The 14688-nt window shown below is 38.4% G+C and overlaps 1 protein-coding gene across 3 annotated transcripts in view; it reads left to right on the top strand.

Annotated features, from left to right (window-relative positions):
• Positions 1–14688, top strand: part of GRM8 (glutamate metabotropic receptor 8) — a 676464-nt gene that overhangs the window by 290151 nt on the left and 371625 nt on the right. For all 3 annotated transcript variants that reach the window (XM_031455300.2, XM_064487381.1, XM_064487382.1), the window contains exon 4: positions 14349–14484. In XM_031455300.2, coding sequence (XP_031311160.1) covers positions 14349–14484 — 136 coding nt within the window. The remainder of the gene's footprint in view (positions 1–14348; positions 14485–14688) is intronic.

Raw genomic sequence — 14688 nt, forward strand, 5'->3', positions numbered from 1 at the left:
CATGTGCACAAAGACACGCACACACCCCTCCTCCAATCCTTCCGGCAGGATTCGATCACAGTTTTGGTCCAATTAGTAGTCTGTGTTTATATTATTGGACTGTGCACATTATGTTATACTTGATCTAGATAAGGAACTAAAATAACATTTCTCTGTAACTAGTTTCCAGTCTCAAGCAATTTAAAAATCTTGCGTTAATGTTCCTTCATGTGGGTCTTTCCCTTCTTCTTTCTCTTTTCTTTTTGCTAGACATTTGATAGGTGTTTTCAATTTAAAAACTCAAGTTCTTCAGTTCTCAGAAGTGATCTTTCATTTCTTTGGTAATGGCCTCTCTTTATTTCTTTTTGAGACTTCAAAGTTTGAACGTTGAAACTCCTGGATGAGTCCTCTAGTTTCACGATGACTTTTCATTTGTCTTATATTCTGAAATATTTCCACTTTCTCTTATATCTTATCTATTGAGGTATTTCTACCTTGCTTATCCTTTTTAATTTCCAGGAGCTCTGTCTTATTCTCTGTTTTATAGCCTCCTGTGCTTGTTGCATGGACATAATGTCTTCTCTGAGGATATTAATATTGTTGAAGTCATCTTCTGCTTATGTCTTGTCTCTGTGTCTGCTAAGTTCTTCTCTTCTGTTTGGTGCAACATTATGTATGTGGTCCCGGTGTGCTGTTTGACAGCTTGAGAAGTGTGGGTCAGGTTCATTGACTGTGACTTCACTTCGAAATGAGGAGGTAGACATGGTTATTTAGTTGGAAGACACCCAGGTATGAGTATCAGTATGGTGTTACCCTTTGGCCAATTTCTCCTGAGAAGGCTCTACCTGTTTCCTGTCTGGGAGGTGAAAGTTTAGGTGGTTGAAGTCTGGGTGCTAAGCAGGCAAGGGGGACCAGGGGCTCCCCATTCAGCCTACAGGCTTTCACTTTATAGAAACTTGCTAAGTTGTTTCTGGTGTTCTTGAGTTCATCCTTTGTAGAAAGTGACCCTCTGATCTTCTGTGCACAGGGACTGGAGTTGGTGGAATACACAGAGATTTTCACCCCGTTCTCTTTTCACCTCCACCTTCTGGAGTCCCTGGTGCCTCCATTCCCAGAGCCTTCCCGGTGCTGGGTGGAGCAGTTGCTTTGTTTCTGTTGGTGTCAGCTGCAATCCCATGTCTTGTAGGATTTCCTTTCAGTTTTCTCCGCTCTGGTAAGTCAGCTATGACTTGACCACCATTTGCTTTTCAGCTTTTGAAACATTGATGACACTTCTTTCCCATTTTCCCCACTTTATACTCAACAATTTCATTGGATATTTGGGTGGAGATAAACGAATGTGTTCTAGTTTCCATGCTTAACCAGACTCCAGCCACACAGCAGTTCTTTTTGCTGCTCTGTTCGGTAGTGAATCTTAGGGAACCACAGGACAGATGGACTTGAAAGGATGCTGCATCAGGTGACCTGTCCCCATTTTCTGGTTTGTGGAAAGGGAGAATGTGGAGAAAAGGAAAGGAAGAAAATGAAAGTGGAGTGGGATAAGGAAGTAAGAGAAGGAAATTAAAAGATGAGAGGAGAAGGGAGGCTAGTATTGAAGAGTGAAATGAGAGCTATGAGTGGACAAGTCAGCATGGAGATGTCTCCGCCTTCTTCCTTGTGACTATGCCGATCCCCCTATTCCTTTTCATTGAACTGAGAAGGAATGAGCGTGCTTCAACAAACTTGTCTCCAGACCCCAGGCACCTGACTGAGACTCATACTCTTGTAAAAATTAGTTTTTAGGTTACCCAGTCACGCTCTGACTCGTGAAAGCCAGGCTTCATAATTTTGAAGTGATCAAGTTTTCTTATGTCTCTTCTGGTTCTCCTCTTGTAGGCTTTTAAAAAAGTGATCTGTTGTATTTTACATGGTGTTCTTTCTATTCCCGTATTAGAACTTACATAATTCACAGGACTCATGGCAGGCAGTATACGCAGTATATTCATAGAAACACAAAATGTTGAAATTCAAAGGGATCCTGAGATCATCCTGTCAAGCACCCTTCTTTTTATAAATGAGGAAACTGGTAGCAAAGAGGTTAAGTGTCTGTCCAGGGTCATACAGAGGAAACATGATCCAATGTAGGAATGAGGAAATTATATCATGTCATGAGTAAACTTATTGTTTTAATGATAGAACCAGTGCTTCTGGCATACTATTCGTATTTCAGGACTTTTTTTTCCACAAGCCAAACTGCTTTTTATTTTATAGATATTCACATACTATATAGTGTATGGTTAAGACCTAATGCATTTGTAAAGAGAATGTGTTTTATCTGGGAGTCACTGCATGAATGGAAATTGTAGATGTTATATCACAGAAATATTTGAGGTGACAAATGGTTATCCTTTTGTCATTTGCAGTTCTGATCAGTTTTCATTTTTGTGCTTGGATGATGTTGGAATTATTGAAAGCTTGTTGTTCTTTTCTAAGAACCCCCTTAGATAAACAATATAATTTAATGCGCACACCTGCTCTATTTCCTATAATACTGCGGATATAGACATTTCTTGGTTTCAGTGAAATGGTGTTTGATGGTGAATCCCTAAATGATGCAGTTTTGTCCTAGCTTGTACATTCACAGTTTGCAATAATAGGAATAATTAAAAAAAAACTAATCTCACAAGCCCTGACTTGTTTAAACATTGAAATAAATAAAATCATGTATAAACTATTTGATTAGTTGTGATTAAAGTGTATTGAATCCAACTCAAATCCTTGGTTCTTAGAATTGATGCTTTGTTATTTCCCCTTCAAGTGGCCATTTTAATAGGAATTCACATTGTTTTTCTCTGTGTTCCTTCCACCCCAAGGTGAGTTGTCTGTTTCTTATTGTGGAATGGTAAAGTTAAGTCCCTCTTTGTACATAAGTGCAGGGTGTTTATTACATCATATTTAAATTATTAATGATCATCACATTTTCACAGGACATGCCAGACACGTCTGCTGACTGGTAGTATCCATTAGAAATAAATCTTGCTGGCTTCTGGCTGGCTAAGTCAATCATAAACTCACTTCTGAAATGTTTTTTGACTTGCTGATCCCGGTGTGTACGAGTGTAACATAGAGCTACTTTTTACGCTTCTTTGACTACATATTCCTATAGTCACTGGCAGGAGCTGGTGAATCTTATTCATAGTTACTAGACTCTGTTCTCTTGGTCCCATATCCTTAGGCTACTCTGCATTGTAGCATTTCTCACATCAAATTGTGATATTGTTTACACGTTGTGTTATTTACTGTGAGTGCCTCAAGACCAGGGACAGTGTCTTCTTCATTTTTGTATCTCCAGATTCCATCAGAGCACTCGGCGTGTAGTAAGCACTCAATCAGTGCTCTGTGAGTGATGGTGGGCATGCCTGGGTTCATGGGGAGAGGAACCCTGCAGGATATCCTTTTGAGAGGATATTAATGAATGAAATCTCTGTCCAACCTAAACCAGACCAAAACCCATTTTCCTAAATTATTCAGCTCTGATGATGTATACCTTTGGAGTTCATGTTTTAATTATACTACCTTACCTGCTGATGCAGTTTAATTATGTATATGGAAGAGATTTAATGACCAAGGAGACAATTATGAGATAATAGCAAAGTATAATGAGTCTACTTGGCTGTTAGAATTGGGGTCATGAGGTCTGCACTTGATTCCTTCCTACCTGTGTGATCCTGGGGACAGTTTCCTCAACATAAACATTAGTTCATGATGTTTAGCTTACTTATTCAATAGCAGTGGGATATTATGAGGGAGAGATTAGATATGAAAGCATGGTGAACTAGTATTTAATATGCCATTGTTATTAGTATTTTCCATTTGTTCTAAAATTGATTTTTAGTTAAGGAAAAGGTAATAGGGTTCATTTCTTTTGTGTATGGGGAGTCTCATATCTCAAGTTACTAATTGTCCTCTATTTTGATTAAAAGCTAATCTAAAATTTATTTTAACAGAAGTTCTTAAACTCCTGCAGTGCAATAACAAATCCCAAATAACCCAATTTAGAAATGGCCAAAGGTCTTAAATAGATATTTCTCCCAGGAAAACATACAAGTGGCCATTATGTATATGAAAAGGGACTCAACATGGCGAACCATCGGAGAAATGCAAATCAAGACTACAATGAGGTACCACTTCACACGTTAGGACGGCAATTATCAAACAAACAAGCACACAAAGAACAAAATATAGCAAGTGTTGGCAAGGAAGGATGTGGAGAAAATGGAACCCTTGTTAGTTGGAATGCAAAATGATACAACCATTATGGAAAATGGTAGAGGTTCCTCAAAAAACATAAAAAAATGGAGCTGCCACATAACCCAACATTCTCACTGCTGGGTTTTTATACAAAAGAAATGAAATCAGGATCTCCAAGAGATACCTGCACTCCTATATTCTTTGCAGCATTACAATAGCCAGGATATGGAAACAACCCACAGGGCCATTGACATGGATAAAGAAAATGTGGAATATCCTTGAAATGGAATATTATTCAGTCTTAACAAAGAAGGAAATCCTACTATTTGCAATAACATGGACTAACCTGGAGGACATTATGCTGAATAAAATAAGCCAGTCTCAGGAGGACAAATGCTGTCTGGTTTTCCTTATATGAGGGGTCTAAAGCAGTCAAACCATCGAAATAGAGACAATGGTGGTTGCCAAGGACTGGGAGGAAGAGGAAGTGGGAAGTTGTTCAGTGGGTGTAAAGTTTCAGCTGTACAAGAGGAATGAGGTCTAGAGATCTGCTGAACAAAGTAGTGCCTATAGTTAACAGCACAGTATAATGCACTTAAAATTTTAAGAGGGTTGATCTCGTGTTAAGTGTTCTTACCACACATGCATATGCGCGCGCGCACACACACACACACACACATACACACACACAAAGAGGACACGGGACACACAGAAACTTGGAAATGATGGATATGTTTGCTATCTTGAGTGTGATGATTATATCTTAGATGTATGCATATGTCCAGACTCACCAAACTGTATACATAAAACACATGCAGTTTTTTTTTCCGGTATATCAATTATACTTCAATAAAGCTGTTAAAAGTTCTTTTTAAAAGAATCCTTTAAATAACTAAAATGTAGGATGGTTTGCTATTAAAAACATATCAATTCACTCCTTTCTTCTTAGTACTATTTGAATCCAAGAAGTTAAATATGTATCTATATTTTTAACCTTCATATATCTCGAACACGTAGATCAAATCCTGCTGTGGAAAATTATCTTGCACTATCTAGAGAAACACAAGTACTTGCATTTGCTTGAAAGACTGTTTTAAGTGCTTTTGGTGCTTTATTTTTGTTCTCTGAAGTCCACTTCTTAGCTTAGTTCCTGTTGTACATTGGTTGTGACACAACTCTTGCTCTGAAGTTATTCAGATAAAATAATAATGGTCTTTTAGTTGTTAGTTCCTTCTTCTTTAAATCAAGAATGTTGGTCCCCCTTGAGTATCTGTTAAAATGCTGCTTTGAGTAAAGATCACTGATTGAAAGTCGATGTACAGCAGAATTCAGGTAATGCTGGTAAGTAGGCTAAGGTATTGAGCCTTGAGTAGAAGAATGTTTAGTTTTCAAGCTCTGATAGCAGCTGTTGAAATACTGTTGAGAGTGTCCTATTTGCTAAAGGTATTTGGAAATGACTGTATGTTATATACATATATAATAGCTTAGATGCCGAGATGCTTTTCCTTTTCTTGAATGAAGGTATATTTCATATGTAGATATGCTTATTGTCTCTTTATTAGATCATTCCACCATATCGTGAAATAGGAACCTCTTGTCCATTCACTTATTCATCCCATGTCAGACGAATGCTTGCAGGTATCAGGGTTCACAAGACCCACAGAGCTCACTGAGATGTGAGCTCTATGAAGTCAGGGACCTACTCTATACTATTCACTGCTGTAGGCTCTGGATCTAAAAAGTATCTGACATGTAATAGGTGCTCAATAAGTATTTGTTGAATGATTGAAGAAGAGTGGATGCCACAACTGTCCACTCTCCCCTCTCACTAATTTAATTGGCATGATTTTGTGATGCATTCCTCATCTGTAACTGAATTACTAATTTTTAATCTGTAACTGTCATGAGCTTAATGCAAAGTTCAATACTATCTTTTTCCTAGTCCAGAATGGGTAAGAAACTTAAAGAGTGCTCACTTTGATTCCAGTGGTCATTGGCATGATGATTTTTCTAGGCAATGGGCTGGAAAATATGAGATTTCTCTTTTCTTAGAGAGTTTGTTCATATTGGGCATTTGAGCATTTACAGGGAGTTAGTTTCATCTTTCGTCACCTTCCTGTCCTATTGTTGGCGCCAGTATCTGGGAATCGACTTGGAAATGGCAAAAACAGACAAAACAAAATAAAAATCCGAAAACATTCTAAAAATAGTACTGAGAAAATAATCCACATAAATACAAATGCACACAACACATTAGTAAAACTTTAAAAAATTTAGTCAAGAGCTCCTTCTCGAAATGTTCCTAACTCCACGTTTGCTGTTTTGACTTTACAGAGAACCTATTTTTGGCCCAGCTCTGAACATACTTCTGGTCTGGATGGTCTGCCTTCTGGTTCTCCTCTTTCCTCTTCTTTTTCTTCCCTCAATCATGTGGTGTCATTTCTGTCTCACTCTCTCCCTTTCCTGGTTTCCTCCCCCACCCTGTCTCCTCCTTCTTCCCTTTCTTCTGCTTTTTTGGATTTCTTTCTTTTCCTGAATTTCCCCCACCTACTGTACTCATGCCTCCTTAGATATTTCCAATTTTTAGGATGGGGAAGAGGCAACACATTAGAAGTTTACTTCTAGTAGTGGTGGCCACGAGTTTCCCTTCTAATTAATGTAGAACCTTCTGTAGTTCACGTCTCCATTGCTGGACTCTCTAATACGAGATTTTATTCTATGTACATCTGGGGAGTGAAATTTGAGGTGTCTAGAATTAATGTTATAGGTAAATATTGCACGGTGAAAGTGAGTTACCATTTCTGTTTGGCGTTTGTCAATTTTGATTTTAAACAATTTACAACTAATGTGTCTTCTGAGGAAAAAATTAATCTGTTGAGTAATTATTTAATCCCTTCACAGTAGCCCATCTGGCAGATACTAGCATCCTCTCAGTCTTCAGATTGGGGTGCAGAGGCACAGAGAAGTCACATAACTTACCCAGCATCACATAGCTAATCAGAGAAGGGCCAGGATTTGGAGCCAGGAAGTCTAGCCGCAGAGGCGACATTCATAACCATCATACCACTGTGTGCCTGTGGGCATGCACTTGGATCCTTGATGAGATGTGGCCGTGTTAGAAAGCCTAGGATGTATGGAGACTGACCCTATGAGCCTATCCCAGCCCAGTCTGTCTCCAGAGCATCAGCATCTCTTTGAGAGGACACACAGAAACAGGCAGGAGAGGGGCTCTCTGGGCCAGTCCTTTCCATGCTGGATTGTCCCTGTTGCCACTCTTCAGGGGACATATCGAGGAATAGCATGAGGCTCATGCTCCCTCTGTACCAGGAGCTTTATTCCCTCATTTCATTGCTTTTCAGAGTCCCTTTAAGGGTGCACATGACATTGGATAGAGGAAAAAGCATAACATGTTTGGTGGGGGTAGGGGTGGGGAGACTGAGCACAGATTTAAGTGCAGTTTTGCTCTTTTAATCCATGTTGTTAAAGATAACAATTTTTCTTCACTGTGATGTGGGAGATAAATCCTCTCTTTCACAAAACGCACTTGAAGCTGACGAACAGACACACTTTCATCACGTTGTGCACTTTTCTGCTAAGTCCCAGTGGTACACCCACATAAGGAGGTGAAAATATTGTTACAAGAGGTGTGATTACACTTATTCAAACCTTAGAACAAATTTTACTGAACCACCACTAAAGGATCAATTACATGAGGCCAAATTGTTATATTATTTATGTCTCCAGAAAGATGGAAAGAAATGATGTCAAGGGTAATTAGGGCAGCGAGTTGTGACGTTGTGATATATAATAAGAAGTACATATTTGGTTTTTATCCAGTTTCTGGCACAGAGCTCCTAAAACCCTTGGATTTACTCAGTGATGACAATGATAAAGTATCCTTAGTTATTTTAATGTGACCTTGGGAAAACCTGTAGTTAGGGCTGGTTATCAGGAAAACCACCCAAGGGATTAGAGGGTTGGAACTTTCAGTCTCATCCCCCAACCTGCAGAGACGGGAGAGGGGCTGGAGATTTAGTTCAGCCACCCGTGGCCAATGATTTAATCAACCTTGCCTATGCACCAAAGCACAGGGTTTGGAGAGCTTAGGGTTTGTGAACACTTGGAGATTCAGAGAAAGCAAAGAAGCTCTGAGCCCCTTCCTCTTGCCCTATGCATCTCTTTCATCGGACTGTTCCTGAGTTACATCCTTTTATGATAAACCAGTGATCTAGTAAGTGAAATGTTTCTCTGAGTTCTGTGAACCATGCTAGCAAATTAATCAAACTCAAGGAGGGTGTTTTGGCAGCCTCTGATTTATAGCCAGTTGAGGTCAGAAGCCCAGGTAACAACCTGAGCTTGCGACTGACATCTGAAGTTGGCGGGGGCAGCCTTGTAGGACTTGGATCCTTAAACTGTGGAATCTGACAATCTCCAGGTGGATAGTATCAGAATTGAGTGGAATTTTAGGATACCTGGTTGATGTCTGGAGAATTGCTCAGGGGTGGTGGTGAAACTCCTCACTCTCAATGAATTGGAGTTGAGATCCAGATACTTTTAAGAGTTAACATATTTCTATTGTCTTTAAGAAAAACAACAAAACAAAACAAAACACTTGGTTATTTGGTTTTGATCATTGCTATTATTTGAAGATGCATTCATAAGAAATAATATATAATAGTTGACTGACTATATCACATTCCTATTAGGGTAGATTATAGGCAATTTCTTATGGTCAGCCAATAATTTTGACCAATCATTTTTTTTTAACAATAGCCTTAACAATTGATAAAATGGTAACTTTGTTGATTTGTGTATTTATCAAAACCAGTCTGTCATGCAGATCTAGCAAGTTATATATAACCAGAGGCTTGATCTGACGTATTTAAAACTTAACATGACAGAAATTGTGAACCAACTTGAGACACTGGTAATAATCATGTTATTTAAAGAAAATCACATTCAATATTCTATACACAGCTTTGTAAGTAATTTTATTCTAATAATTTAATCCTCCTCAACTTCCATCACAGTTGGAAGTTGGTATTGTGACATTGTTTCTTGTTTTTTCTTTTTCTCTTTCTACATTATGGATAAAGATTTTGTTCTTAAAAATAAGCAACAACCAAAAACACGATCTTTTTCCCTTTTTGCTTTAACAAAGCTTCTCTGTTGAAATACAGGGAGTTCTAGGATCCTAGTTCTTTTATCTGAGCTGGCTGCAGTTTCACTTTTGTACTGTTTGTATAGGTTGCCTTTCTTTGTGCAGTAAGTCCTCTTTGAAGAGAAGTTTTGAAATTAAACAATGACATTTTATTAATCGTTTGGCTTGTACTATCATTTCGGAGATACAGTAACTTCAGTTCTCTATAAATCTCAGTTCTTATATATGATGAGTCCCCCTTTGGGTTCCCATTCATTGAAGGTACTGTTGCCCTTGCCTTGTGGTGGGGCTGCACTCCAGGTCCTTGAAGGATGGCCTGGCTGCAGAGAGCTGTCTTGCCCAATGTACCCACCCCCTCTTCCCAGGATGGCCCCCATCTAGTGACTGATGGATGTGGAAGTATAATGGGCTGACCTAATATAGAGCAACTCTGAAGGCCATGCTAGCCTCCATGTGGTTCTGGGAGTTTGTCACTGGCCATAGCCAGCTGGACTTCTCCTCTACCCAGTCCTGCTTCCTTCCCTGGTCCTCCATCAGGTGGAGGCCAAGGGCAAATATTTCAAACTCCTAAGGCTGCCATAATATTGTCTTAACATTTTATAATCCAGCCTCTTAATAATCTGTAGGCAAATGTTTAAATAAAACAGCACATGTGATTGTTTCCACAGCTTTTGCTTCTTAATAGTTGGCACCATTAATAGATTAATAGTTTTTTTTTTTACCATACTATTATTCTTTTAAAGGATTAAATTCTAATTTTCAACCCAGATCCTCAAAATCTTTATAAACTTCCCCCGAAAGGAGACTTGGAATTCTTAAAGTGGGAATTAGGGGATCACAGAAGAGAATGGAAGTAACTTTTTCCATTCTCTCCCGTTGAAACAGCCCGATCACATTGTGATGACCAATAATAGGTGAAAAGTGAAATCTAGTCATCTGACTTACTGGCATAGACAAGTGGGCAAATATCACGTCTCAGAATTTAGGACATTTAAAATGCTATACAAAAAAATGGTAAAGGGTTCAAGAATATGACCTGTTGACAATCCCATGTTTTAGGTCTGAATACAATCGTCTTCAGCTCAAGTCTGGTGATGATGCTTTTCTGTTTATGAGGATGATGATTATTAGTGATGGTTATAATGTACGACATTTGTGTAGAACTTTATCATTTTACCCTTTTAAATTTGATTCTCTTAACATCCCTGGGAAACAGTTGCTATGAACCATGTCACAGAGATGAGGACACTGAGAGATGAGAGACTTGTTCAAGGTCACACAGGACCACCTGCATATATTCTGACCCAGATGTGTTTTCTTCTTCACTCCCACGTCTTACTGCACGAGCAAACCAACACACATGAAAAGGGCCTTTTGTTTCTCAGACCTGAGACACTGGGCTACTCACTCATGAGGTAAAGAAATAAAAGCTATGAATGGAATTGTTTATAAATTTGCTCTTGCATCAATAAGAGCAAATTATTGTGCCACCCTACAGATGAACAAACTAAGGCCAAGGTGGTATTCTAATTTACTGCACCCTGATAATAACTAAATAACTAATAAAGAGGCTATTTCAGTGAAAACATCCTCTGAATTTTGATGCTCCAAAATTGTTTTAACTTTTTTTGTGACAGTTTTAAAAAAACATATTTATATGCATCTTTTTGTTTCCCTGCTTGACTGAAAGGTGTTTGACGGCAGAACTGTCTCATTTCTATTTATATCAGCAGTGCCTATTATAATTGCATTTATTAATTCAACAAATGTTTGTTGAAGTCTCTATGGGCCAAGCACAGTGACAGGTATTGGGGCTGTGGCGGTAAATGTGAAAGACAAGCTTCAGTAGTCATGGTGCTTAGAGTCTAGGGTCAGAATAAAGAGTAACAAAGTTTTTAAAATGTGCAATTACTGTGATTGTTGCAGTGGAAAGGTGAAGTGGAAGACTGGAGACCTCAGGAAAATTTTCATGAGGACATGCGTTTACAGGGCCAACTGAAAATTCTTGAGGATGCAATAGTTATGTACTGAAGTTTAGGTCAGTTCTATAATCTGCGTAAGTTCTAAGTATTTTAACTAAGTTCTTTATGTTCTATAGGAGTACTGTATTTGTGTAGCTATCAACTAGATTTATAAGGGAGGACACATTGGCTCTTTTAAATGAGTCTTTAAATTTGCTTTATCTTATTCATCAATTATGGATACCCACTAAACCATTAAGCATAGGTATATAGCCCATTATGAATGAGCAAGGTGAGGAGAACAATTCTAGTCTTGGAGTCAGATGGATCTGGCTTTGAACCTGGGTTCCAACCTCTTGCTAGCTGCTGACACCCCTGTTTCTCAGTTTCCTCATCAGAAATATGGTGATCTTAGAGTGCTTTTACTAGGATTAGGGAGGTACAGAGTGACTGGAACTGGCAAGGAGCGATCACATGTATTGTAGAGTGTATGTAAAATGTTTGGTTCAACACATGATCTTTTATCACAGAATAATCAAAGGAAAATACTTATACAGGCAAGGAAGTGAGACAGGATATTCTAGAAAACAGCCAATTCCAGATCCCTCCATACAGCATTCTTTTCCTAAGTGCCAAGGTTTAAAAATTATTTCTTTCAGAACTGGGCACACCTGCAGAACAGGGAGGTTAGTGCCCTCTGAATTGTGCACAGTCAGCGCTATTTCAGAGTGAGGTGTGAAAAAAACAGGTGCAATAGACATATTCTGTGGTGGAGGGCAAGTCCCCCTCCTCCTCCCGACCCCAGGAGTCTAAATCAAGTCAGAGGATCTCTTTAAACATTGAAACAATAGATAATGAGTATTGTAGGAAAACATAGCTTTGATAAAGCCAGGATTTTTGATTAAATTTCACGGGTATTTTAACCAAACTCTAACAGTATGTAATGGCCTCTTCTTCTATGAAGTCATTGGACGATTTGGGGGACTACGTATTCATTACTGCATTTTGATATATCTTTTGCTGCTGTTTTATAACATTGGATTATTTTACATTCTTGTCTGGCTTTTCTTATGTGTGCATCTTGTCATCTGATTATATAATAAGACTGTTGAGGATAGGCAATCTTTGAATATCTGTAGCTCTGGAAATGTAGTAGACCATGAATGCTTATGAATGGATTAACTGTGTGCTTTTTTGACTGATGTGAAGATAGAAAGTGTGAATGAGTTTCAAGGCTAAGAAAAAAAATCCTAATCTTCCAAGTCCAATCACTTGGGAGTCATGCACTCTACAATTTAATAAAATATCCATAAGGCACCAAACAGCAAAATGCTATGCAGTGCTGATTCTTCGTAAGTATTTGCTCATCTGAAATAAATTAATTATGCAGTCCCTTCTTCCAGGAAAATACAGATTGACCAGTCTAACAAATAAAAGGTGAGGTAAAGGAATAAAAAAAGTATGAAATAGATTTAGACTGTGTAAAATTCCAACCTAACTCAGCTTTTTACAAACAAAAATTATCACATAAGTTAAATCTGATCATAACACACGAGTTGTCTGGCTATTACATGGTTCTTCTCTGTTTGGCTACCTGAGGTTTTCTTCCTAAAGCATACAACTCATCGTGTAATTCTCCTGCTTCTGAATATTCAGTGGGTTCCCATTGTGTTCAAGATAAAAATCCAAATTATTTAGCATGTCTAACAAAGGCATTCTCAAGCTGCTTCTGCCCATTCTTTCCAACCTCTACCCCAGCCAGTCTCTACCATAAGCCACATCAAGCAAGGTTCTTCCATAGCTTGGCCTCTACCAGAAGTATCCACTTTTGTCCCTATGTGGACATCCACGTATATTTGCCCTTTAAAATTCAACTCTCTTGAGCACTTGAGTTACTCCTTCCTCTGTGCTCCTATTGTGTGGCATATTCTCTTAATTCTAAAATTTATTACATATTCCATGATAATTTACTGGAATACCTCTCTCCCAGACTAGATGCTAACTGTCGGATTAGATTGTGCATTCTCAGTAACCAGCCCAGTGCATAGCATATAATGGCACCCAGTAATGTTTGGGTGACTGAACGTATTGTCAATTGTTTGGAAGTAAAAATGCCTTTGCCTGTTAAGGCAATGCTGTAAATAAATGGTGATTTTCTTCTCAAGTGACTCAAGAAGCCTGTTTAACCATAATGCGATTTAAACTTGTTGCTAATATTGCTTATTCTTCGCGTATTAGAATAGGTTACCTCTGCACCACTGCAGTGGAGGAAATCTCTTTCTTATTCTCCTATCCCAGCCCATCGGCTGAGGGCAGAGATTGTTTCCAAACTTTTCTTTTTGGCTTCTCGTTGCCTTAAAAGGAGAGGCCAGAAGAAGAGTTATTTCTGTTTTAGCTGTGATAGTGGGATGGCATTTGTGCCATTTTGATTTTCATGGTGGAGGCATCCATCAACAGAGGGCGTACGTCTTTGAAACGTGCTTGTGTCTCAAATAGTCTTAAACACCACTTGTCTCATAACATTATCTTGATGCATAAGAATCTTGCTGTGATACTATGAGCTAAAAAAAGGAAATTAACTTTAAAGCAGATCTACTTATAAATAAAAGTAGCAAAAGGACATTAATTGGTGGTCTCACCTATAATACATACTCATAACTTTTATTAATCCAGGCACCTGTCCTTGGACTTACGTTAAACGAATTAAAACCACCCTGCTTTCTGCTCCTTCTCTCTTGTCCTACATTTTGTACACTTTGGTTTTATTTTTTTATAGACATCCACAAAAATAATTGAGGCAAAAAAACCGTGATGAATGATTAAGTCATTGATGTCATTGAGTTAGTACATAAATTATAACGCAAACAAATGTGATTGCTTTTAATAGGTGAGAATGATAGCTATTTTGAGAAACAGTATACTTTCCTGATTCATGTGTTTTTATAAAGTAGCTAACCTCATTAAATTTGTTAAATAAATATCCTTTCTGAATCGTTTTCTTTCTTTTTTTTAAATAGGTGGTGTTTGCATTGCTCAATCACAGAAAATCCCACGTGAACCAAGACCTGGGGAATTTGAGAAAATTATCAAGCGCCTGCTAGAAACACCTAATGCTCGGGCAGTGATCATGTTTGCCAATGAAGATGACATCAGGTGCCAATTGCTTTTCTTCCTTATGTGGATCAGATTTGCAGCCCACATCTTTTTTCTAACATATTTCATGTTCAGTGTAAAGTCTTGTGAGATTTCACAGGAATTGCAGCCCTCTCATTCAATTACAGACTGCCTTTTGCTGTGGAGAGACAGCAGCCTTCTAGCTTCTCAGCCTGAAATGTTTATAGAGTAAAACCTGGAGAC

The sequence above is a fragment of the Camelus dromedarius genome, chromosome 7, assembly GCF_036321535.1.
Source record: "Camelus dromedarius isolate mCamDro1 chromosome 7, mCamDro1.pat, whole genome shotgun sequence".
Taxonomy (NCBI): Eukaryota; Metazoa; Chordata; class Mammalia; order Artiodactyla; family Camelidae; genus Camelus; species Camelus dromedarius.